Here is a 26687-nt window from a genome sequence, read left to right as displayed (position 1 = left end):
AATTTGAAAGTTAACTTTCAAATGCAGCATAAGAAAATGGGGGATGGTGTGAAATTTCACCTTGCAAGAAGTGGACAGTAGTTAAGAACTACTCTTACTTATTCTATCAGTTACTAGATTTTCATATTTCACTGGTTAATACATTGGCATGTTTCAACGTGGAAAGAAAGAAAAACGTGGCCAGAGGGACTTGTTGCTATTCTATCTTTTTACATACACTCACAAATGTATATAAGGGGTATACAAGGTATATACAAGGGTATATAAGGGGTAGCGGGAGGGTCGGTGGGGGTTGGGTGGGGGGGTGCTTGGGGAGTCCCCAGGCTGGGCCCAAGAAAGAATGTATAAAATAAGCAGATATTTATATCTACCAATCCATCTATATATCTAGATAAATAAATATAACTCTATGCTATGCATGTGTAACTATATCCGTTCATATGTAAATAATCTAGGCATTAAATATAGCTATCTAGGGATGGATAGATAGATAAATGATAGATAATATTAAACTTACAGCAAATTTTTTTGTGACGCTAGAATAGGGGATTTGGGTGGGTAAGCAACCTAGTTACATCTACAAGGAAAACTATCTTGTCTGGCTTGTGCGATACTTCATTGTTTTGGACAACTCTTAGAGTCTTTCATTTTAATCCCATTTTTAAGCGAAAGGGATATGAATTTAAAAATGACTTCGGAAACTTTCCTGAAAAGTCTTCTTCAGAGAACCCCTCACCAGGGCAGCTGGAACCAGCCTCCACCCAAGGCCCATGGGACGCAGTGGGAGATAGCCCCTCTACTCCGTGAGAGGCACAAGAAACCACTTCGGGCCAGTCTGGGAAGACAAGAATTCTAGACCCTTCCGGTCTGTTGGACTTCCGCTGCTCCATCTGAAAACAAGATGCCCTGGGACCCTCCCAGTTTCCCCATCCCCTGCTTCGAACCAGAGCCCAGGGAAGTCAGAATGGAAAATGACCCTCCGGAACACGCCCTCCTTTCCGGAGGAGGGGAGAGGGAGTGGCAGCCACTTGGTCCGCACCGCCTGGGCTCGGGATCCCGCAGAGGAGCCACCCCAGAGCCCGGGCTCCCGCCCAGCTCCTCAGCCCCCGCCCCTCCTCACCCCCACACCCATCCCGCGCGCGAGGGCACTTTCCCCGGCACCCGCCCCAGCACCACTTTGTTCTGACGTCCGCCTGCCCAGCTCTGACGATCGCCCCCGCCAGCCACCCTTATAAAGGGGACTTTTGCCAATACTGGCATCGATCGCCACCTCAGCCGCGTCGCGCGTCCTCCGCCGGGGCGCCCACACCTGTCAACTCCGCGCGCGTCCAGGTTCTGGGAGACCTGGGGCAGGAACCCAGCAGCCTGGCGCTACTCCTCGCCCCTTGGCACCCCGGACCCTCCCCCTCCCTCGGCAGCCTTACAGCCCCCAACCACCAAGGTGCCTGGGCGGCGGTCCCGAGAGGAGCTCCAGCCGGCGGAGCACTTCTCTGCGCGGCGACGACTCCAGGTAGGAGCAGAGCAGCCATCCCGGGCGCGTCGGAGCCCGCTCCCTCGGGGACCCGGTGGCCGCCCAGCCGGCGTTTTAGGTCGGAAGGACTCGGCTTTTGTTGCCTCTTGGTGGGGATGCGCGGGCGGGTCCACTGTCTGGCACCCAAGGCTCTTAGGCTGCAGCGGCGGGAAGTCTGGGCGCAGGAGAAGGACCGAGGGGTAGCGGGAGGGTCGGCGGGGGTTGGGTGGAGGGTGCTGGGGAGCCCCCAGGCTGGGCCCAGAAAAGAACTTCCCAGCTCGGTTGCTCACAAAGGCGGAGCGCACCCAGCCCGCCCGCGCTTCTTTTGCTTCCCCTGAATCAGAGGGAAGCTAATTCTTTCACCCAAGGACTCATCACCCACTTGCGAACACAAATACCTGCATTTCCCCCCCGAAACGTGCTTGTGTGAACGGCGAGTGCATGAAATAGCCATGGTCACGAGGGTTGAAAAATAACAGAGAACAAGAATTCCTGAAGGTGAAGGCGTTAGAATTTGACATGTCTCTTAAGAAGTCTTGTTTTTAATACGTTTGACCCCCTCTTATATATTTAGTCAATACTGTATTTTTAAATTGTTTTCTTGTACCTACCATTAAGTTCAGGAGGAGGGAGAGATGAAAAGAGCAAAGAACAATGGAAGAGCCAGAAGAGCAGGCTAAAAGGTACATTCTTTAAACAATGTACCATCTATAGTTGCTACAGTAACTTGGACCACAGGCACTTGTTGAAAATTAGAGTTGATGTGCTTTTGAAACTGGTTTTCCTAAAGTTTTTTTTTCCCCAGATATTTGTATGTCACATTACTTTTGGAACCATTCCCTACAATTGTTTGAAAGGAGAGATGGAAGAATGAATGGATGACTGAATGTAAGAATATGTTAGAATTCTCAGGGTAGTCTTACAATAATTCTAGATGGAATAGTAAGTTAGTTCCAAAAGCCAGATGCATCCTCTTTGTAAATGATCTTGACTGAGTCTCAGTTACGATACAAGACAAGGTTAATTTTAAATTAAAAGAATTTATTAAGCACAAAAAGTGACCATGATTACATTTGGTAAACAGCCATTTCTATTTTTTTTCCCCCTTGGAGGCTCAAAACAATGTTAAACTGTTAAATACTAATTAGAATAAAATAGTGGACATGTGTTGGCAACTGGTAGTGTCATATGCGATTTCAATGTGCTTTTTCTGTAAGTGGCACAGGATCTTTCATGAGCCAGCTGGTTTATTCCCAGCTGCTTATGCATGCTTGGCTGGTTTATAATGCATTACTGTATTTTCTTCAGAAATCTTAATGAAGTAGCTCACTGTGGAAGAATCTGGACCCCTAGATAAAAATGGCTTTCCATGTGGAAGGACTGATTGCTATCATCGTGTTCTACCTTCTAATATTGCTGGTTGGAATATGGGCTGCCTGGAGAACCAAAAACAGTGGCAGCTCAGAAGAGCGCAGCGAGGCCATCATAGTTGGTGGCCGAGACATTGGTCTGCTGGTGGGTGGATTTACCATGACAGGTAGGTTCTGATGCCTCTGGTCCATGCTGCCCACCCCTCCTTGGCTTCTCAGAGTGACAAAGCAAACATTAGCCTTTGTCCTTTGGGGATTCTTTAAGTTCATTACTTACATATCCTAAAAATAATTTTACTTTTTTGAAACAAAAATAAGTGGGTGTCAACTCAGTAGTACTTGAACAAAATGATTTTATAAAAAATCGCTGGACACAATATCAATGAAACAAATCTGGAGGATCCGGACAGTTCAGTGGGTGGGAACAGAATAAAAACAAAGGAGAAAAGTGTCTTAGTCTTACAAGCTATGTGATAAAGTCAGTGTCTCATCATGTTCATTAATACAGGTACAAAGTTGTGAATTTTTGTTGTCTTAAATGATGAATGTCAGTGAACATTAACTCATGATAGTTTTCAACTGAATAAATCAATTAGGGGCAACACAATTCCATATTGAGAGATGCCCTGTTTTGAAACCTAATCCTCCCATTTAATAAACCAATTTCCTCAGAGGAAGATAATCACATGTGAAAAATCCACAGCACTGGGGAAAAAAAAAAAAAAAAAAAAGATTTCCAGGAGGCTTGATATAAAAGGGGGAAAGCTAGGGCGTGTCCCAACTGAAATGCCTTAGCCTGCATCTGCAGCCCTTTCCTATTCAAAACCCTTTGGGCTCAGAGAAGCTGATATCTTTCCTCCTGTTCCCAAAGGTGGTTCTGTTTAAGTGGTAACTTGTTTCTCTTTTATATTCTTATTTGTTGTTGAAAATATTTCTGAAAAACAACAATTTAAAATTATATCTTTAATATTATTTGATATATATTCACTAACAATAACATTTCACTTCTGATTCTTACTAGGTTTTTAAACATTAGCAACATAATCCAGACTAACCAGAACTCTGAGGGCCCATTGGAAAATATCCCATGAGAAATCATATCCAAATGATGCCCAGTTTCCATCCTGATGTGCTATTTAAATATGACTCATCTGTATATGAAATAGTTTAACAGAACAGTCTGTGAAGACTGCATCCCTGCTGGCCATCTGAAACCTACAATGTTCTAGAATAGTTTATGGACTATAGGTTTTATTTTTCAGACATGCACATTTTATGTTCCTTTAATTCTTCTTCAACTGTATATAGTTTCTTATGATCATTATGAGGCAGTTTATATTTGACCACTGTGAAAGGTCTCTGGAAGTAAGGACTAGAATTAGCACCAAACCCTGGTCTTTTGGCAGCCACACCCTGGGACCCCTCCGCAATGCACCAAGTGCAGGCCTCTAGCTGGCTTTGCTTCCTTTCTAGAATATAAAGGCACAACATTTGTAAAAAGGTCCTTTCTTACCCCCGTGTCTCAATTTTTCTATATACTCACATATATAGAACAAATTGTATTGTGCAAAATATTTTCTGTGATATCTAATATACACAGATAAGTAGGAAAACATAAAGATTAAGAATCATCCATAACCCTACAACTTGCGTATGTTTACTGAAATGTTGGTATAGATTTTCAGATGTTGTTTCCTTATTATCCTGATGAACACCATGCACAACTTTACATCTTAATTTTCATTTTTCATTATAGCAACAATGCTTCTTTTTTACCCTAAAGATCCAGATGTGATACTGGCATCTGAAGTGAAGCAAAACATTGTGATTATGTATTCCCTTCAGGTTTCTCCTATACCAAGAAAATGAGAAGAAAAGCGAAATAAAACAATAAAAACTGATTTCACTCAAAAAATTGTTGAAAAGAATAAATGAGTTGCTGTACATCAAAGTTTTTATTCATTGAAAATTATTATAGTGTTCTATGACTCTAGTTTAATATTAGATCTATTGTGTTCATAAAGGTAATATTTCAGAATTTGTTTTTATGATCTAGAATGATTATTTCAACCTAACAGTTTTTTAAAGTGTATAGAAGAATTTGAATCATGATTATTTCATATGAAGTTTCATAGTCTATCTCAATTTTTAAAGATTTTTTTTTTCAGTCTTTAAGAACTGAAAAGAACCTTGGTCAATATCATAACTCATTTAAAATCTGAACCATATTATCTACACCTTGTCAGATTCATTGATCATATATATTTGTTAAAGAATAAAGATTAAAAAATAAAAATGCATATAGTTTAAAAGAGTTATTCTCACTGATAAATCTGACATGAAATATACAAACATGCAGAGCAAATTCTGGCATAGAAGGGACTAGAGTGATAAAAATGGATGGACTTTAACCAGGATAAGTAACCAAGTCTTCACTTCTTATGTTTACAATCATTCAGACACCAATTTTGTTTTTGGATAAGGGAGAGGACATCTACACAATGAAAAATGATCACTTATAAGCTTTGTGCTCATAAGACCATTTCCTTTATGCAATGAAACATTGCTAGTGTGTTCTTAGGAGTTCCAGTTTCCTAGTTTTCAGATTCTCCTAGAAGGAGGATCAAGTCTGATTCTATGACTGTGAAAATAATTTCTTCAAGTCCTAGTTAGACACTTAGTGGAGGGGGAAACCCTGTTTAAATTTACAGGAGGGCTTAAAATGAGAATAACAAATAATAGCTTTTGTTATTTATTCACAGCCATGTAAAAGCTAGCAAGCAGATGAGAGGGGCTGATATATGCATATTTGTCCTAATTTAGGGTTTTTGTATTTCCATTTAAATGCGCTTAAGATTTTTTTTCTAGGGAGGTCTTTTCATGTTAACCTTTAAAAAAAACACTAACCTTTAAACATTCCCTTCTTTGCTTGGTATCTGGATTAAATGCAGATAAATTTTGGAATGAACACAGTAGAAACACTTGTCTTTGATAGTTTCAAATACATGTTTACTTTACTTACATTCTAATTGTGAGATTTCAGAGAACTTTTCAGAGTCAAACTTTTTTCCCAGTTGGATGATATAGCCTAGAATTCAGACTCCTATCTGATAAGCCAGCCCATGTTCCTCATAATTTTTCACACATTCTACAAGGGATTCTTTTAGATATTTTGGCAATATTCTTAAAAGGAAATAAACTATAAAGATTTGGGGCACCTGGATGGCTCAGTTCAGTGACCAACTTCGGTTCAGGTCGTGATCTCGTGGTTCATGAGTTTGAGCCCTCTGTCAGGTTCTGTATTGACAGCTCAGAGCCTGGAGCCTGCTTGAAATTCTATGTCTCCCTCTATCTCTCTGCCCACCCACCCCCCCACCCCCGTTCTTTCTCTCTCGCTGTCTCTCAAAAGTAAATAAACATTAAAAAAAACTATAAGGATTTAAGTGTTCCATTAACTTTAGCTTTTCAGGAAGAAGCATATATGATACTGCCTTCTCAGAGAAAATGGTAGAGTTTATAGATCCTTCTTTGCCCAAACTTGTTTACCCAACATGTGTTTTCTTTGGACCCTTGACCTCTTCCTTCAACTGTTATGCTACAGGAGTTCTATTAAATAACATCTGGAGAAGACATATTTCTTATTATTCTCTGTGAAATATCAAATATCTTACTAAAAGACCCAGGTTAGAATGAAGAATGCAAGTGGGTATGCAGTCAACATTCAAATTCTAGTATCAGCCCAGGTCCTAAGCATATGTTAGGTACTTGAAAAGAAGGAGGAAAAAGATAATTTAAAGTCACTTTAGGACACCTTGGAGTAAAAGTGTCCTCTCTCCTTTAATAATTCAAGACAGTAAGTAAAATGTTAGGATGCAGAACAGCTCTGCCAAAATCCTATGTACCCAGAGTGTTTAAGAAGTGACCCTATTAATTAAAAATAAAATTTTAAAAAATACATACATCTACAACTGTGAATGCCTCTCCCTGCCCCCTCCTTGAGAAGATAATCGTGATCCATGTGAAAAGATCAATACAATTAAAACAGAAAAACCTTAAAATAAAGAAACTTGACCTCAACAAACGCCAGGCAACACTGTCCAATAGAAATACAATGTGAGTCGCAGAGGTAATGTTAAATTTTCTACAAACCTTTTTTAAAGAACATTAAAAAGTAGAGGAATAAGTATAATGTAGAATAATGTAATAAAAAATAAAGTAGAATGTATTTAACTCAATACATTGAAAATGTTTCCATTTCACCATATAATTAATGCAAAAACAATTATTGAGACACCTTACATTCACCTTCACATATGAAGTCTTTGAAATCCAGTATATATTTTACACCCAGAACACTTCAATCCAGACTAGCCACATTTCAGGTGCTCAGCAGTCACAGGAGGCTACTGGCCACTGTGTCAACGTGAGCAGGTCTGGGGTATGAGGAGTTTGGCAGCGTCTTTCCCTCACTCTTCATTCTATTTCAGCCACCTGGGTCGGAGGAGGTTACATCAATGGGACAGCTGAAGCAGTGTATGTACCAGACTATGGTCTAGCTTGGGCTCAGGCACCAATTGGATATTCTCTGAGTCTGATTTTAGGTAAGTGAAAATTTAAACTTTAGTGACACACTCGGTAAAGCATAAAGAACAGGAGTACAAATAACAAATGAAATAACAAGTCAAATTGTAAATAACTATTGTGTAAAAAAAATGTTACCAGAATTCTCTCAAGTAGGTATTACAAGAAATCAGTAACACTAATGCTTAGATTATTTGGTCTCTTGATTATGGAATATGTTTTTAGTCCCTTGATCTGATGGCAAGAGAATAGTTAATTTCCTAATGTATGATTTTTTTCTTTCAAAAATAGTGTAGAGATATCATTAACAATGAATCAACTTGAATTGTACCTGAATTTCTTTTGGTGAATAAAACTAAGAAAAGGTCAAGAATATTATATAACAGAGTTCCTAATATTTTTTGCCCTTAAAATACTTTTATTGGATTTTGTGCTTAATCAGTGTCTAAATGTTATTCTGGGTGATACAAAGGCATTTTAGCGAATGCCACGCTGGTCCATGTTTTTAAATTTACATGCCTCAGATATACTATTCAATGGCCCTTTCGATGCATACAATGACAAACGTATTAAGAAAGTCATGTTTTGTTACTAAGTATGTCTTGGTTCTGTATTCACAGTGTATTTTAGTCTGGTTCCTCCACACATATAAATGTTCTAAAAAATGTATTTCCCTTGAGAAATTATAACATAATAAAATGTTGGCAAAGACTATTATATTATGAATTTTTTATTTTCTCATAAACACTTTAATTTCTTTTAGGTGGTTTGTTCTTTGCAAAGCCTATGCGTTCCAAAGGATATGTGACTATGTTAGACCCGTTTCAGCAGATCTATGGAAAACGCATGGGTGGGCTCCTATTTATTCCTGCACTAATGGGAGAAATGTTTTGGGCTGCAGCCATTTTCTCTGCCTTAGGTAAGGACCTCTGCCTCTCTCTGGTTGATGAGCAGCACATACACAAATTTACTCCCTTCAGCCACAAACCAGGCTACCTGCAGCTTCCCTCACCTGATTTAATGCAACCGTCTCCCTGCTTATGGTTCAGCCCTCTTCCTCTGGTCTACATATGGTAGCCAGACTCATCCTTCTAAAACACAAATCTGATCATGTCCCTTTACTGTCCCTTTCTAAACTTTTAAGTGGGCCCATAAAGCTTTTTATGACTTAGTCTCTTGTTTCTTTCATCATCCTCCCCCCCACTCCTCCTTACTTTTCCAGAACTCTAGACCTCCTGTCTTGCCTCTGACACTGTGCAAGCCCAGGTGCCCTCTGCTTTGGACTCCTTTCCCCCCCTACAATTTTGCACATCTGCCTAGAAAACCAGGAAATGTCCTTCAATCTTCTTATAGATGTCACTTCCTTGGGCCAGACATCCTGACCTTGCCAGATGCCTTTCCCATGGGCTTCCTTAGATACCTAGAGTTTTATTTTCATTGGACTTGTCACTTTGTATTATTATGTGCCTGTTTATCTATATCATGCCCAAATCCAACCTCACAAAGGGAGTTCTAAAGTTCTTGAAGATAGGACTTGTATCTTGTTAACAGTTATAATCTTCTCACAAATGAATGAAAGAATGAATGAATGAATGAATCATCTATGGCTATACTTTCTTCAAAAGAGGAGAAGAAGAACAACATTATTTCTTTTCTCAGTGTAATCCCAGTACATCCTAAAGTACTGGGTTGTATATATGTTTAGGGATCTAGAAAATGAATGGAGACTTCTTAGGGTCTAACTTACTACTAAGACCAATTAATGCTAAGAACAACTTATCCTTGGCCCATCAGTTCTCAGCCCACTTGCAAGGTTTAGAAAACAAGATAGTGGAAGATCGGTCAGGCTCAATAATTTGCCTTTTCATCAAGGGGAAATTTCACTGAGTGCTGAGTTCCTTCTTGAAGATTAATAGAGTTGGAAGTTCCATAACCTTCCTCAGTGAGCTGTGTCCGTGTTTGATATCCAGGCATCCACATATGTTTCTCTCCATCTCTTCTTACAAATGAAGATAAAAGGCTTATGTCTATAGCTAGACCCTAAGTGGTCAAAGCAAAAGTAAGATAAGATGAATTTCCTTCTATGGTGTATATTCTATACTACAAACTTACCTTCCGGCTTCAGTATTATCATCAGATCTGACCTCTGTAATGTCAGACATTAGTTTATACTTCCTTTCATGACATTATTTTTTAAACTCCCATATAATCTTATCTTCTTGGTCTCCAACTATAAAATGAAGGGATGATTTGATGTAGAAAAGAAAAGAGTTTGATAGCTATAAAATATTGTAATAACTCAGTGGAAAATGTTGCACTTTCTAGGTACTATATAGTAATTCTCCACAACTACCACTGCACCTATAGCCTAATGAAATTATGTGTAAAAATACATCTCCTTTCCCACCTCGCTGTCATTAGCCTACAAGCAATGGTAGTTTGTCATTGGTTTTAACACTAGAAAATGTTGGTTTTAAGAACAGCCTGCTGAGATATTTAAAAAGGAGTGGGCTCAGTAGCTAACAGAATGAATACAAAATGTTCACTTTCATGGAATACAGATCAATTTATGTAACAGAGCCCTGAAGGGAGAGTTAAAATAATAAACTAATATTTCTAAAGTATTTTTGAAATATAAACTTAAACCAAACTCTAAACTTCACTCAGTTACTTATTATTGTATATGTGTGTGTATCTACATCTGTGTGTTATGTCACTATATATGTAAAATGTGTTGATATCTATATATCCCTCTCTACACAGATGCACACACATATCAAAAACATGTATAAAAAACATTGCTGCTATTGTTTGGAATATATGCTTTTGTAAAGAGAATGTGTCTTTCTAAATTAACACATATTTTCTTCAAAAATAATAGTGGGACAATTCAAAATTAGTGTCTATTAGAAATAAGTTGGAACACTTAAGAATAGACAAATATAACATTATCACCTTCTTGTGAATGTGCTGAAACTTAGGAGAATTTTAAACTACCTTCTTGGCATAAATGGACAACATCCTTTACATACATTTTTTTTTAAATGTGTATTTATACTTCTCACAGCTCAAATTCGATGAATTTTTATAACTTTATTGTATGTTTATTTTTATGGCCTCATGATTAAACTAATATTTCACAGCAGATCTGGAAATGTAACTTCAATTTTAGTCACTATAAATGATGGAATTATTTAGAAAATATTTTAGAGAAAAAATTAACCCCAATCTTAATAGTGATAGAAAAATTGGTGATTTCTTTAAAACCACTGAGTTACAACCAAATGGCAGTATTTACCAGGACCCAAGTCTTTAAAATCCTAGTCCAGTGATCTTTTTTTCTGTAGCATGCAGTCTCCCTCCCTACCTTTTGGAGGTATGGAATTAATAAAAACGTCACAACGGTAGAAAGTTAAACAGCAGCCCAAAGAGGCAGGTAATAATTGGAATTTTCATTCCTGAGACATGACTTAGAAATGTTGTTAAAGTCAAGAACCAGACCAAAAGAAGATTGGCAAAGAATCACAACTAAGGTTTCAACATGAAGCAAAAACTCAGTCTGCTATCCAAAGTCACCACCTTTGCACTGATCCAAATTGACCACCTTCCTTCATCTTCATTCTCCAATACCAGACTTATCTTTTTACTAATTCATTTTTACTCATAAAAATAATTTAATTTTGTTACCAAAGCCAAATCACTCAGAAAAAAATTCTTGAAAAATATTTTATATTGTTATCTTAGATCAAAATAGTTTACACTGCTCCTTAAGAAAATGGATTTTCGTCTCTGGTGGTTTGCATACGCTATTAGCATGCATTTGAGGAGTGGTAGCAGAACATAAGATTGAAATTAATGATACAAAAAAATCACAGATTTGTTGCACGTATGTTGGGGTTCCTATAATTGCTGTGTTTAACAATATGAAACATAAACTATGTAACTTTTGAAAATGGTGGAGAAAGGATTTGTAAAGCAGCAGGTGAATTCTGAACTGGAAGTCCAAGAACCATAGTGGTCCAGTGTCCCTATCCTCATATTCTCATTGGAAATATAGACATCAAAAACACATAAACAGTCAGAAAGTAAGAAAAACATAAATTTTATTTCTAAGGCAGGTTTAAAATTCTGATAAGGAAAATTACTTAAAAATATGATGTTGAGGGGCGCCTGGGTGGCTCAGTCGATTAAGCGTCCGACTTCGGCTCAGGTCATGATCTCACGGTCTGTGAGTTCAAGCCCCGCATTGGGCTCTGTGCTGACAGCTCAGAGCCTGGAGCCCATTTCAGATTCTGTGTCTCCCTCTCTCTCTGCCCCTCCCCGTTCATACTCTGTCTCTCTCTGTCTCAAAAATAAAATAAAATGTAAAAAAAATTTAAAAAAAATATGATGTTGAAATCTAGGGTTCAATACGTTTGTGTCCTAGCAGTAGGACTGGATTAAATTTACCAGTTTTATTACTTTCTCATACAATGTTGTCTTAAACCTTGGCACTTTATACCATCTGTCATCTAAGAAAAGCTAGCAGGGGTCAGAGTTAATGCAAAATGGAAAATGAACATTAATTGTAAAATGTAGAAGTGGGTGATTGTGCTTATCTCGTGAATATGAGTAGATACATTGCATATATTTAATTAAAGTCTGTTTCAGATAGCTAGTAAAATTATTGTAATTTCTTTTTTTTTTTAAGTCTATTTATTTTGAGAGAGACAGAGATAGTGCAAGCAGGGGAGGGGCAAAGAGAGAGAGAGAAAGAGACAGAGAATCCCAAGCAGGCTCCACACTGCCAGCCCATGCAGGGCTTGAACTCACCAACCATGAGATCATGACCTGAACTGAAACCAAAAGTTGGATGGTTAACCAACTGAGCCACCCAGGTGCCCTTGAAAGTTCTTATAATGGTATTAAATTTAATATATTTCATGGAATTCTGAGGTCATATCATCAATTTTGGGTGCCCCCACCTATATAAGTTACCAAAGTGCCAATTTCAGGAAGGAAGAATATATTATAGATTTTAAGATTTTGATATGACAATTCACTTTGGCTGTTATCATCCAATACATTTCACATGACACAGAGGCACTACCTGCTGGTACTGAACATTCAGTGTATCCTTGAACAGAAAGTGGAATCCATTTGAGTACCTTGACCATAGCATTCTCTTGTCTGCTTTCTTCAGGAGCCACCATCAGCGTGATCATTGACGTTGATGTGCAAGCTTCTGTCATTGTTTCTGCGCTCATTGCCACTCTGTACACGCTGGTGGGTGGTCTGTACTCCGTGGCCTACACGGATGTAGTTCAGCTTTTCTGCATCTTCATAGGCCTGGTAAGTGGGGCCATTCACAGACTTTCTTTCTTCCTTTCCTTTCCTTCTTCTTTCTAAAAGATAATGTGGTATTTTATACTAACTCAGCAAAATTGAATAGAAACGTTATTTTCCATCATGAGCAATACATAGTAAGTTGTGTATGATTTGAGACTTTAAATTTCTCAATTAATTGGATGAAAAAATGTAGTCATTTAGTTGGATTTTGACAGAAAATATGCCCTCAGTTTAATTCTTAGCAAGGTCTAGGACTTGCTTTGCTTCATGCCCACATTTGATGGAAACTTATGTATGCTCTCCCTTGAGTTTGAAAGCAAAAAACACTTCACTCAGTTAAAATGTCAATGTTGGTGCTTACCTGCATTAGTCTTTTAACCTTCCCCTGTATTAGTTTTAATTCCATAAGACTGCTCATAAGACAGAAACTATCCCATTGGAAAAACTGTGGATTTCAATATTTATCATCACTATTTGGGGTCTCGAAACAAAGAAAGGGCACAAGATTTATTATGTATTGTTTGTAAGTTCTAGATTAAATTAGGTAATATATGTGTGTTTATTCAGTAAAAAATACTGAATTATGGAGACGTGAATATTGTTGGTATTATATTAAAAGTGCTTTTGTGTTTTAGATGCACATTTTAGTCAATGTTGAGCCTTTGCAAACTCAACATCTTAAAATGTCAAGACTGTATTATTATCCATATAATATCCAATGCCTAAGACAATTCTAAGGTAGTATAAAGAAAATGGTGTGACCACTCCGTGCTGGGCACTGTATTGAGTTCAGACATGTGTATGTTATCTCAGCTGTGTGTCCTGTAGGGGTGGTGCCCTTGTAGAAAGGCCACGGACAGAGCACATTGAGACTGCACATCATGACTCACTTTCCACAGATGATTAAAGCACCCTTGAGCCTCCTCTTTTTTCCTTATTTTTCTCATAATGAAAAGCTCTTCACCCTATGCTAGTGTTCACACTAGACAGTCAGAAAAATTAAGTTGAATCTCAGACTCATTTTTTGTTTTTGTTTTTTTTGTTTGTTTTCTAGCATCATTAATAATGGAGGAAAAAATTTAAAAGAACTGACTACAACTAAATTTACAGTTCAGCCTTAAATTAACATATGCTAGCAATGATCATAATATTTCCTCTTTTTCCCCTAGAATTGATGTGCATTTCATGGAATTTCATTCACTTATATTTTAATTGAATTCAAGTATATTTAATTTGCTCAATGACTCCTACTTTTTTAATTTTTAAATTGCCAAAAGCAAGTGGGCAGTGCTGAAATTCACAATTCTCCTTAGCATCATCATACACTTCCAGAAATAAATCTCTGTTCAGAACCTTGGAGGCATGGTTGGTTTGGCAATGACAGCTCTCATGATGCACTTGGTATTCTAACAAACACAACCCCAGGGGATGAAGCTATTTATTGACAATAAATGTAATTTCTCATTGCTTTTCATGAGACCAGACCTTAAAATGCACAGGTGCATAAATCAAGCATGCCAGTAGAAAGATGGTAGGGCAAATATATGTGGGTATAAATGTTAGAGTGCTTTTATGCTACAGAATGTAACTAAACTGATAAGGAATCAAGTTGTCTTGGTTATAAGTTAAGGGTCTATTGATCTGACTGAATAAAAGGCCAAGAATGGTTTGTTTTCCAACCTTCAAATGGCTATACATGGATGCATAATTAATGTATCAACTCACACCTTACCATTTCCTTTTCTCAAATTCTCCAATTCTGTTGATTTTATCACCATCCTTGGAGCTCCACAACTGTAAACATGAGGTTCATCTGCTCATTTTCCCTCTCTGAACTCTCTTACCACTCTAATGTAAGGACTGTTGAATCTCTCTTCATAATCCTTTTTAGTACCAATGTCTTTCTATTTCCAATATCATCACTCTATTTCGGGCCTTTACCTGAGTCATATCAGTGTACTACTGCTTTTTCTGACTTATCCTTCTCCTAAGCTCACTGTTCACATCTAGAAATTAAAATGCAGAAGAAATATACTAAACTCTTTTTAAAACTCAGAAGAAACAACAGGTGTTGGTGAGGATGTGGAGAAAGGGGAATCTTCTTACACTGATGGTGGGAAAGCAACAGGTACAGCCACTCTGGAAGATATTATGGAGGTTCCTGAAAAAGTTAAAAATAGAACTACCCTGCATTCTAGCAATCATACTACTAGGTATTTACTCAAAGAATACAAAAATACTAATTCAAAAGCATGCATGCACCCTGATGTTTACAGAAGCATTATATACAATAGCCAAATTATGGAAGGAGCCCAAATGTCCACAAACTGATGAATAGATAAAGAAGATATGGCTCATATACACAATGGAATATTAGTCGTAAAAAAGGGAGTGAAATCTTGCCATTTGCAATGACATGGATGGAGCTAGAGAGTATTATGTTAAGCAAAATAAGTCAGTTGGAGAAAGACAGATACCATATGATTTCACTTATATGTGGAATTTATGAAATAAAACAAACAAGCATATGGAAACAGAGGTGAGCCAAGAAACAGACTCTTAACTATACAGAACAAACTGATGGTTACCAGAGGGGAGGTCAGTGGGGGAATGGATGAAATAGGTGATGGGCATTATGGAGGGCACTTGCCATGATGAACACCTGGTTTTGTAAGTATTTAATTGTACACCTGAAACTAATATTACACTGTATGTTAACTAACTGGAATTTAAATAAAAACTTAAAAAAAAAAACTTAGAAGAAATGCCACTAGCTTCTAGCTGCCTGCAAAACAAAACACCAACCCTCAGCTTACAATTCAAATTTCTCTCCATATATTTATGTTTATCTTTCCCATTTCCCTAAGCCACTTGTAGCCCAAAAGATGTGTGTGCACATCCTGTGTGTTCTCCTCTTTGCCCTGTTCCATATAGATGGTCTCCCCATTCACTTCCTTCTTTTTGTATTAGCACCGGACTCATGCCTGAAGGTTTGTGTCATCCACCAAGTTCTCAATCAGGTCTTTCCTTGTCATGTTAAAAATTGGACATCTTTATCTAATTCAAAGAAAACAACAAGTGTTTATATATCAATATACTCAATGTTCTCAAATTTAATATTTTCTTCTTCAAAGATTTGTTGACTGCTCTTATATTTGATATGAAATGGTGTAATTAAGCACAGGTATAGATAATATGTTAGTCTAACTTTTGTAAATAAGTATTTCATGGCATCCCGCAGAGAACTTAATTCCAAGTTCTCCTCTGTCTGAACAAGAGGAACAACCAAGCTATGTGGTCTATGAGGAAACAAAATATGTGGCGAAACCTTGCATATGTTAAACAGGTAAAAAAAATTGTAGCTTAACAGTCTCATGTCCCTCTTTGGTTGCAGTGGATCAGTGTCCCCTTCGCCCTGTCACATTCTGCAGTTGCTGACATTGGGTACACTGCTCTGCACACCAAATACCAAAAGCCTTGGCTGGGGACCATTGAATCATTTGAAATCTACACTTGGCTTGATAGTTTTCTGTTGTTGGTAAGTAATGCCCTTACCTGAGGAATGCAGTCTCATTTTTCCTAAAATCAAACATATTTTTAAGATTTTAAGACTTATATGTATATGTCACCTACTGGCTCATGTATGTTTCCACACTGACTACTTCCTGTTGGAAGGCTGGAGCCACTTACTGACTGTGGTAGCTGATTAGTGTCAAAGTGGAGAGAGAGTGAAGCCTTCAAGGGACAATGTCAATGGGGTAATATATGGTGTGTACCCATTTCTGCTGTGCTATAAGTGAAGAACACCATGCCCTACCCCCAGGTACCTCCCCAATCTGAAGCCAAGCCTTCTAAAAGCTTTAATTTGTATTTTTGGTTTAGGCATTACAACCCACTTATTCTGAAATAAGTAATCCATTCAGTCTCTAATTACTGAGTAAGTTAGTCATGCCATAAGACCTTTAGTGCAGACAGAAATTGGAAAAAGAGGTGTCCCTCAGGAAAGATCCCAAGAAAGAAGTCTTGGGAAGTTGGAGATAGCTTGGGAACTTGACAGGACTTTGTGGTGAAGGTGGGGCACAGAAGAAATAAAGGCAGATCACAGATTGAGGAAAAATGGGAAAACCAAAAGAAACTGCCAGGTATTGTGATTTTGCTACTTGGAATGGTTACTAACAAAAATAAACACTTATTTTGATTTCAAAGTAAGAAATAGATTAACAGTTATATGAAAATTAAAGGGAAATTGTTTATTTTTTTTCCTTTTTAGAGGGTTCACAATAGTTTGTAATTTCACTTTGTCATTATGGCACTTCGGTAAATTTCAGCCCTGAAGGCAGATTTGTCTGTCCCAATAAGGAATTTCCTGGTAAGAAGACAGGAAAACAAGAAAACAAGTTGTTTCTAGTGTTGGTGAGGAGAGCTTCTTTCCCAAGGATTGTAAATGTATTGGCCGACATTTTTCTAGATTGGATTATAATTATGAATTCAATGGATAATGGGGTTAAATATTATGTGTGTATGAACTTATATCTGCATAGCAGATATATTTATGGTTACATAGGAGAAGATTATGACAGAGAAGATAGGCAGTTTGTTCATAATCACACCATTGTCTGAGTGAAGGATTGAAATGGAGAATCAAGACCCAAAAGTTATTTCTCCTACACGACACTTTAGTCCTCAGATTTACAGATCTTGAAGATAAGGCTATATATCCAATGACTGCTAAGGTTTCTTCCACCTCAAAAAATTATATGACTAAGTTATGTTCATTCTTCAAAATGCAACACAAGTGAAAAGTGGAATAATAGATAATGAATGAATGGATGAACTACAGAAGGAAGCCTCCAAATGTTTCACGAGTGGTCTCCAGCCTTCCAATTGTCTCTCTGAACTTCCACTTGTCATAAATTTATGATTTATGGACTCCTGCTCTGGATACCTTTAAGGTATCACCCTGAACCTGCTCACTGACAACATTCCTCACCTGGCCCATTGTAATGGCCCTTCACGGTCTCCCTGCAGCAGCCCACCCAAATCTCACTTCTCCACACCCATCTTCCACCTCACCATCAGAGCTTCTGTTTGTTTGTGGAGGTCAGATTTCACCTCACTTACAAAGCTCTGGTGACTTAAATATCCAGAGAGATTGGCATGTAATTTATGGTGTAGAGATTCATATAAGCATCTAAATTGTTGATGAATGTTCATTGGCATAGAAAATGTTAGTGATATACATACATTCCTGACTTATCACGGTTTGACTTAACAATTTCTCAACTTTATGGTGGTGCAAAAGCAATAGAATTCAGTAGAAACCATACTTTGAATTTTGATCTTTTCCTGGGCTGGCAGTATGCGGTACTATCCTGTCTCTTGTGATGCTGGGCAGCGGCAACCAGCCACAGCTCCCAGCCAGCCATGAAGAGTAAACAACATACACTGACAAACATTCTGCACCCATACACCGTGTTGTTTTTCACTTTCAGTCTAGTAATCAATAAATTATATAAGATATTCAATGCTTTATTATAAAGTAGGCTTTGTGTTAGATGACTTGTCCAACTGTAGGCTAATGTCAGTGTTCAGAGCACCTTTAAGGTAGGCTAGGGTGAGCTATGATGTTCAGTAGATTAGATGTATTAAATGCATTTTTGATTTTGACTTCAGATATTTTCAACATATGATGGATTTATTGGGATATAATCCCACTGTAAGTCAGAGAAGATCTGTATTGACTTACAGGTTGCAAACCAAGGGAAAAGTTTTGGAAAAATATAGACTTGAGACATGGATTATGTATTTTAGAATTTATTATTTTACTTTTTTTTTTTTTTTAACTTTTGAACATGTATAGCTTTTATAAGGAGGAGATTGTTCTGGAGTCAATATGTAACAAGCACTCTCATTGGTACAGGTGTGACAATGATAAACAGTACATTCCAGAGGCAATTAAAGAAACAACTTCAATACATTGTGATATGGGGAATTCATTCACCAGTTCACTCATGAGCAGTGACTGTATGAGAGTCAGAGGACCATGGCAGTAATCAAGGGGAAGGTATTCCCTTGCCTCCTGTCTCCCACACACCCTGACCTTTAATTAAGCCAAAGACATGGTGGTCTCATAGTTGTTTCATTGTTTTTGTTTGTTTGTTTCTTCTTGTTTTCACATTAGATTCTTTGCCAGGTGCTGCTGTCTTCTCTCTCCATCTCTGCCTAGTGACACCTTCTCAGTGCTTCAGAACTGACTCCCTGTCATTTCTGACAGGTGTTCAATCAGGTGTTCCTGATTGCCATGCAGCTGTATATACTTCTTTATAGCAGGCAACAAATTACATTATAGTTCACTATATCCAAAATGTTTATGATTGTGTATCCTCAGTAAGAATTTTAAGTACATCCCCAGGCACCTGGGTGGCTCAGTCATTGAGTGACCTACTTTTGGTGTCAGCTCAAGTCATGATCTCATGGTTCATGAGATCAAGTCCCACTTCAGGTTCGGGGCTGACAGCATGGAACCTGCTTTGGATTCTCTCTCCCTCTCTCTGCCCCTCCCCCATGCTTGTTCTCTCTCTCTCTCTCTCTCTCTCTCTCTGTCTCAAAATATATAAATAAACTTTAAAAAAAAGAACCTCCAGATGAAAACAAAGCTAAGGCTTCTGGGCTTCTGGGTAGTTGCAATGCAGCTTAAAGTAGGGAAACCAAAGAATAGAAAAGATTGTGTGATATAATCATGAAGGAAAAAAACTTGAAGAAATTCTTTGCAGTTGAAAATGTGATGATTGCAGTTGAGATGTTTGGCATGTATGAGAGCCATACAAATGACTACTGTGCATGTAACTGTACAACTTCTTATTTAAAAAATACCTAATAGATGTTATTTGCCTCTAATTTATTCTGAGTCCCTGCTGTTCCCATGCAGATGCTGGGTGGAATCCCATGGCAAGCCTACTTCCAGAGGGTCCTCTCTTCATCCTCAGCCACCTATGCTCAAGTGTTGTCATTCCTGGCAGCTTTTGGGTGCCTGGTGATGGCTTTACCAGCCATACTCATTGGGGCCATTGGAGCATCAACAGGTATATCTCTTGCAACTTCACTAATGGACCCACTGAGGCTTCACTGAAGTGACCAATTACCACCCAACCGGCCTCCCTCCCCCGTTTTCCCTCTTATCCGCACATAGTTGATTGTTTCTCATCATATTCATATACAGACATTTGTTATAGCACTCAAACAATTGTATTTTAGCTCCATGCCTCCAAAAAGTATTTGATTGCTCTCCCCACCAATAAAACATTTGTGAGCATGCCCTTCCCCCCCCCCCCTTGCTGGTATACTTATCAATTGTGTCTATGTAATCCTGTTAGCAATGTTTCTCAACCAAGGTGCACATTGACATCATCTGGGGAGGGGAAGGGACTCTTGAAAAAAATACCCATTTCTATCCTGCCCCACAGGGATTTTATTTTAATAATCTAAGATGGATCCTGAGAGCAGTGGTTTTTAAAGCCTCTTGGTGGCTCAAAGTGCAGCCCAAGTTGAGAGCCACTGGCTTAGAAATTTACCTGACACCTACAGACCATTTTGAACTTGAGATTCCTGATTTACATTTTTTATAGTTTGCTAATTACAGGTTTTCTTTCTTGGAGAAATAAATAAATAAGTTTTCAAGATAAAGATAAACTCAAGGCACTAAGTAACTTAGAGAATAATTTACTCAAAATCAGTAAAAAAAAAAAAAAAAAAGCATTATGAAATGCTTATCTCCCAGTAGCCTCTATCTAGAACATTTTTTAAATCTCACCCTTAATTTTACTGAACTTGTTAATTACTCTTGATGCTTATATATCTATGCTATGCAGCTTCCAAGGGTATTTCATGAAAATACAACAGAATAATCCAAATTCAAAGGGGTCCTGTAGGTAAAGGTCATTAAAACAGATTAAAGAAGCTTACCTTTTACTCTGCTGTGTTTGTAAAGTTGATACAGGATGATACTCATGTGGATACTTTTATTTTCAATTAGTACAGCTGTTTATTAGATTATTTAACTTTTACAAGAAGTAGTCATGATTCATAATGTACACTCTTAATTCCAATTGTTCATCCATGACATAAACAAACACTTAACAAGATGACTGACAAAGGTGATTATGTGCCTTTGAATAAAAGATAGCATTTATGTCACAATCAGAAAACAGATCCGGCCATCAGGAGCACTCATGCATATGTGCATGTATGTGTGCGTGTGTGTATGTGTGTGTGTTGTAGGGCAACACACTGAAAAACACAATGTCAGCTATTTTTTTGGAATAGGTTCATATTCTTGGTTGTTGTTTCTGGTACCATAATATCTCAAGGAATGCTGTAAAATTGGCTTCAACAAAGCATGGGTTTGAACTGCAGTGGAAAATGGGGGAATAAAAAAATAGTAGGATCCAAGGGAAACCACTCTTATTCAGTCCTGTACTTATGCCATCAAAGAAGTTCAGCAAATAAAAAAGGAGCTATAGTAATGTACATTTAAAGATTCCATTTTATTCTTCAGCATATAATGGTACAAACAGTAAAGAACTATATATTCAAAGACAAACTTTTTTGTTTGTTTTTCACCACTATTTTCTCCATCTTGTGTGGTGCACAACAGGATATTTTTTGTAACCCTTACAATGAAGCCTTCATAGCCATTCTGTGAATAATATGCAAAAGCATATTAGCACAATGCAGAATTACCTTTGTTAAAAAATAAATTTAAAGATGTAATTCCTTCTATGAATTCTAGAGTTCAGCAGGCAAACATATCATAAAATTTAAATGATCTTATTGCATATTTTACTAGTGGTTCACCTGAGATTCTGTTGGAGAAGCATAGTATTAATGTTGGTGAGTCTTAGACTGCTAATTGATAGGTTTTTATAATTCAAAACACTCAGTTGTATGAAAAATTAATGGTTCATGAAATCAAGCCCTGCATTGGGCTCTGCTCTGACAGCACAGAGCCTGCTTGGGTTTCTCTCTCCTCTCTCTCTGCCCCTCCCCAGTTCATGCATGCACACTCTCTCTTTCTCTCTCTAAATAAACTTTAATTCATAGATACATGCATAAACAATGGAAAATTTTGGAAAATAATGCTGACCGTGTTTAATTGATCATGCAATTCCTTCAATTATGATAAAAAACTTAAATTTTCTGAAATAAAAAAAGTACAGTGTTTTATTTTCTTTATAGTATCAATAGCAGGAATAATTTCCAAGTTTCAAATTTTAAAACTTAAAAGCACATTTACCTATTTTATTTTTTCAAAAAACCTTTTATATATTTCAAGAAACTTCATGTTGCCTACTTTAGCTTTTTAAAAAATGTTTCAAACATTTACATACATTCTTCTCTGTATGAAAATGTACAGTTGTATAATTTATGTATGTAGTTTTTCTTCTTTTTTCTTTTTTTTAATGTTTATTTATTTTTCAGAGGGGGGGGAGAGAGAGGGGGGGACAGAGGATCTGAAGCAGGCTCTGTGCTGACAACAGATAACCTGATGCAGGGCTTGCTTGAACTCATGAACTGTGAGATCATGACCTGATGCTTAACCGACTGAGCCACCCAGGTGCCCCATGTATGTAGTTTTTCTAAGTCAGCTTCACAGTGTTATTTTGTGAAGATCACATAAATTGATGGTATTCTGTAATTAAATTTTACTCCAAAGGTCAATCTATCGAATTAACTATAATTTGGTGAATTCCCAGATTTGGCTGAATATTATCATCATTCAGACATATGCAATCAGAATATTTCAGGATAGGGATGTAGGACTCTGCATTTTAAAGGCACGCATGAGAGATCCCAATGTTCATTCAGGTTTGCAAAACACTGGATTAATCCAATGGTGATTCTTCCTTTTATTTCTTGCTTTAACAAGATCCGACACTTGCCATCTTCTGCCCATTTTTTTCCTTATCCTCACAACTATCAAACTGATTCATTGCTTTTAATAGCCTGGCCCACAGACTTAGCCAGAGATGTGCTGCAAAACATTGCCTGTACACCTCTGATGCGCATGTCCTCCTGCTTCCTCAGGAGTCCTTTTGCCTTTTATGTTTTGAGTTCCATTACATGGAGTTCAAAAACCTCCTGAAAATGTCAGCCTCATACCTGCACTTTCTACTCAATAAAACAAGGACTTTGCTTTATCTATCATGCCTCCTATTTCAAGTAAGTGGAATTCAATGCAAGAAGGGATTTAGTTGGGAGAAAAACAATGCTGAGGGAGCTCCAAAACCAAGTTTTGGAGGAACTTGTCCCCTCATACCTCCAACTGGCTGAAGAAATAATCTATGCTTTTGTTTTATAACATGTTTTCTATGTTTCTGTACAATTTGATGTCACAACTGCAGAAAAGAAATAGATAATAGGCAGGTAGTAGATAAATGAATAGATAGATGATAGCTGGTGATAGATAGATGATAGATAGATAGATAGATAGATAACAGGTCTTGTGAATAGGGCTAAGTGTAACCAAAACCCATTAGAAGCCAGAGTTGAATATAAGACCATTTCACTTGACCAGTACATGGATTTCCTACCTACTTAGACCAACGTACCTAATTATACTAATTACACTTCTCTGATCAGACTAATTCATACATTCTGAATTTATTTCAAAAGCTCCCAGAGAATAAGATGACCCCCAAATGGATAAAGAGCATGTGGTTCTTTAGTTATTATTATATTTGTCATTTCTATTCAACAGACTGGAACCAGACTACATATAAGCCTCTAGATCCCAAGGACAACGATGAAGCAGACATGATTTTACCAATTGTTCTGAAGTACCTCTGCCCTGTGTACATCTCTTTCTTTGGTCTCGGTGCAGTTTCTGCTGCTGTTATGTCATCAGCAGATTCTTCTATCTTGTCAGCAAGTTCCATGTTTGCCCGGAACATCTACCAGCTTTCATTCAGACAAAATGTAAGAACAGTCTTTTCCAGTGTAGCATTATTGCTTTTGTCATCATTGCATTTATTTTATCTGTAATATTATATATTTACTAATATCCTATATTAAAATCTGACCCTACTCTGATTAAGCACACAAGATTAAATAATGCTGAATTTTATTTATGCTGTATATGAATATTTTTAATGCATGTTACTATTCATGTTAGTACGTAAGGGAACAAACCAACGTAAGCATTTTTCAAGAGGTACAGTCATATTGCTACAATTCACATTTCTTGTCTTTCTAATGAAAGTAATGAAACCCAAAACATCTTAGAAAAACTTTGAGTTTAATCATGTACTATAAGAAACTTGAAGCAGAGCATGGTGAGTATGTTATTTTGTGGTCATTTGTGTAGCATCTGCCCCACCCTTCACTTGAACTCCCAAGTCCATGTTCATGAGAAAATAGCCTCTCAGTGTGATTGTCCTTAATGAATCAAGTGGGTGCAGAACAGCCAGGAGTTCCTGCCCACCTTCTTCCTTCACTAAGGCTTTGTTCTTTGTTTTTCCCTAGTTTTCTAGGTCATAGTTAACAAAATGGCCCCACATGTTTTTAAGGTGGCTGGCCTTAAAGATGGTAGGACTCCTAGAAGAGAGGAAAGAAGGGTGGGCCATACATCCTCCTGGCCACATAAGAACTATTCCTTAATATGAAAAGTACGTAAAATCCTCTCTTCATTATTTTTTTAAATTTTTTTAATGTTTATTTCTTTTTGAGAGAGAGAGAGACAGAGCATGAGCGGGAGAGGGGCAGAGAGGGAGACACAGAATCTGTAACGGGCTCCAGGCTTTGAGCTGTCAGCACAGAGCCCGATGCAGGGCTTGAACTCATGAACCATGAGGTCATGACCTGAGTCGAAGTCAGTCACTTAACCAACTGAGCCACCCAGGTGCCCCATCTCTTGCATTATTATTCCCCTGTGACAGCACATAAGCTCCTCTCACCTCTCCCCCTGCATATTCAGAGAAAAGTGCAGCTGACCTGTGCTTCCTGCACAAGACACACAGAAACCTCTCCCAAAGGCCCGCCAGGGAAGCCACCTGGATTGCTTGCTTCCTATACTGTCGTTTAGGTTGGTTTTGCCTGCAATGAGCTATTTGAACCAGGGGAATTGTTTAGACCTGCTTTAAAGCACAGAAATGCATTTCATTCTTCACTTAAATGAGCCAGTGCACCGTGTGAAAAGCTGTCACTGTGGCATTTTCTTGCAGGCATCAGACAAGGAAATCATCTGGGTTATGCGAATCACAGTGTTTGTGTTTGGAGCTTCTGCCACAGCCATGGCCTTGCTGACGAAGACTGTGTATGGGCTCTGGTACCTCAGCTCAGATCTCGTTTACATCATCATCTTCCCGCAGCTGCTCTGTGTGCTCTTCGTCAAGGGAACCAACACATATGGGGCTGTGGCAGGTTATGTGTCTGGCCTTTTCTTGAGAATAACTGGCGGGGAGCCATATCTGTACCTGCAGCCCTTGATCTTTTATCCTGGTTATTACCCTGATAAGAATGGCATATATAATCAGAGATTCCCATTTAAAACCCTTTCCATGGTTACCTCGTTCTTATCCAACATTTGCATCTCCTATCTAGCCAAATATCTATTTGAGAGTGGAACCTTGCCACCCAAATTAGATGTGTTTGATGCTGTTGTTGCAAGGCACAGTGAAGAAAACATGGATAAGACAATTCTGGTCAAAAATGAAAATATTAAATTAGATGAACTTGCACCTGTGAAGCCCCGACAGAGCATAACTCTCAGCTCAACTTTTACCAATAAGGAGGCTTTCCTCAACATTGATTCAAGTCCAGAAGGGTCTGGGACTGAAGATAACTCCTAATGACCCCATCCACATGAAATACTGCTTTCACAAACAGAGTGTTATAGCAGGCTAGTCCAGGAAAGATGGGTTGCAGCATATAAAAAATATACTTAAAAAATAAACAGCATTCAGGTGGATAAAAATCCATACAAAAGTGCAGTTGCACAAATGCAAGCCAAGTTAGAAGGAATCATGTATGAAAGCAACAGATTGCTTTCTCATCGGTATTTCTCATCCTCGTTTGATTCTGACTCTAGATATTTTTGTTAAATATTCAAAAGTGAATTAAGCCCCACTCAAAGAACAGAGGGTTAGAGTATTTATCTTTATTCAGAAAAAAGAAGTAGGTATGAAACAGCCAAGGAAATTCAGTAGACTTGATCTAGACCTTGTCTGCTAATGCACTCACTAGTGGGTCTGGTTTATTTTCATGATGAAGTTCAGAGAGTAACTTGCCATCACTCAAATGAATGGTGCAAGAAATTAATGGGTGATTGTCCTGGTGTCCTGACGGTTAACCTATTCTTGCATCTTCTTAACTAGAACATTTGCTGAATATGCAATTTGTTTCTCTTTGTAGTGACACACATTATTCTGAGCACAGGCAAAGCAAACACATATGCAAAATACTGTGTCGTGGAATTTCTTTATGCACAAGGTAATAGGAAAAGTAGAATCCATCTTTGTAGAGGAGCACTGGCTGCTCTGAGTATGCCCAACAGCTACCATGTGTATTGAGAAGCATACCTAGAGTATGGAAGGCATGATTATTAGACAACCTTAAAGCAATAAATCAAGAAGGCCATTAAGCAGAAAGTGACAAGAGCAGGTTTTTGTCTTCATCTGAAGTTTATAAAGTTTTGCTTCATGATGAAAGAAGTAGTGTCCCATATTACTATCTAAATTGGTACTGGAAGTGACATTGAGCCTTATCTAAGGTGAGATAACAGTATAGCGCCAATTAAGGTTAATGAGAGACAAATGGCACCTCCTGATAAAACTAGAAAAATAAAACCCTCTCAATTTTGGATATTCATTAGTGAAGATGATTTAATGTTAAGAGAGTGACTC

At 37.9% G+C, this 26687-nt stretch overlaps 1 protein-coding gene across 1 annotated transcript; it reads left to right on the top strand.

The window, feature by feature from the left end:
* Positions 1–1085: 1085 nt before the first annotated feature.
* SLC5A7 (solute carrier family 5 member 7) lies at positions 1086–26619 on the top strand. The gene is made up of 9 exons (XM_019434616.2): positions 1086–1510; positions 2819–3047; positions 7368–7481; positions 8225–8380; positions 12644–12792; positions 16184–16327; positions 19718–19871; positions 23546–23763; positions 25008–26619. The coding sequence occupies exons 2-9, from the start codon at positions 2870–2872 to the stop codon at positions 25632–25634; spliced, it is 1740 nt and encodes a 579-aa protein (XP_019290161.2). The 5' UTR covers positions 1086–1510; positions 2819–2869; the 3' UTR covers positions 25635–26619.
* Positions 26620–26687: the final 68 nt, after the last annotated feature.

The sequence above is a fragment of the Panthera pardus genome, unplaced genomic scaffold (genome assembly GCF_024362965.1).
Source record: "Panthera pardus isolate Hobbes unplaced genomic scaffold, ASM2436296v1 HiC_scaffold_25, whole genome shotgun sequence".
NCBI classification, from domain to species: domain Eukaryota; kingdom Metazoa; phylum Chordata; class Mammalia; order Carnivora; family Felidae; genus Panthera; species Panthera pardus.
The sequence above is the reverse complement of the archived record's forward strand: the minus strand, read 5'-3'. Positions and strand labels throughout refer to the sequence as shown.

Excerpts from the sequence above, each read along its gene's own strand:
- SLC5A7 (XM_019434616.2), top strand. The coding sequence starts at position 2,870 with ATGGCTTTCCATGTGGAAGGACTGATTGCTATCATCGTGTTCTACCTT. Across the intron at positions 3,048-7,367 it reads GGGTGGATTTACCATGACAG|CCACCTGGGTCGGAGGAGGT; the intron begins GTAGGTTCTGAT and ends ATTCTATTTCAG. Across the intron at positions 19,872-23,545 it reads GGCCATTGGAGCATCAACAG|ACTGGAACCAGACTACATAT; the intron begins GTATATCTCTTG and ends TCTATTCAACAG.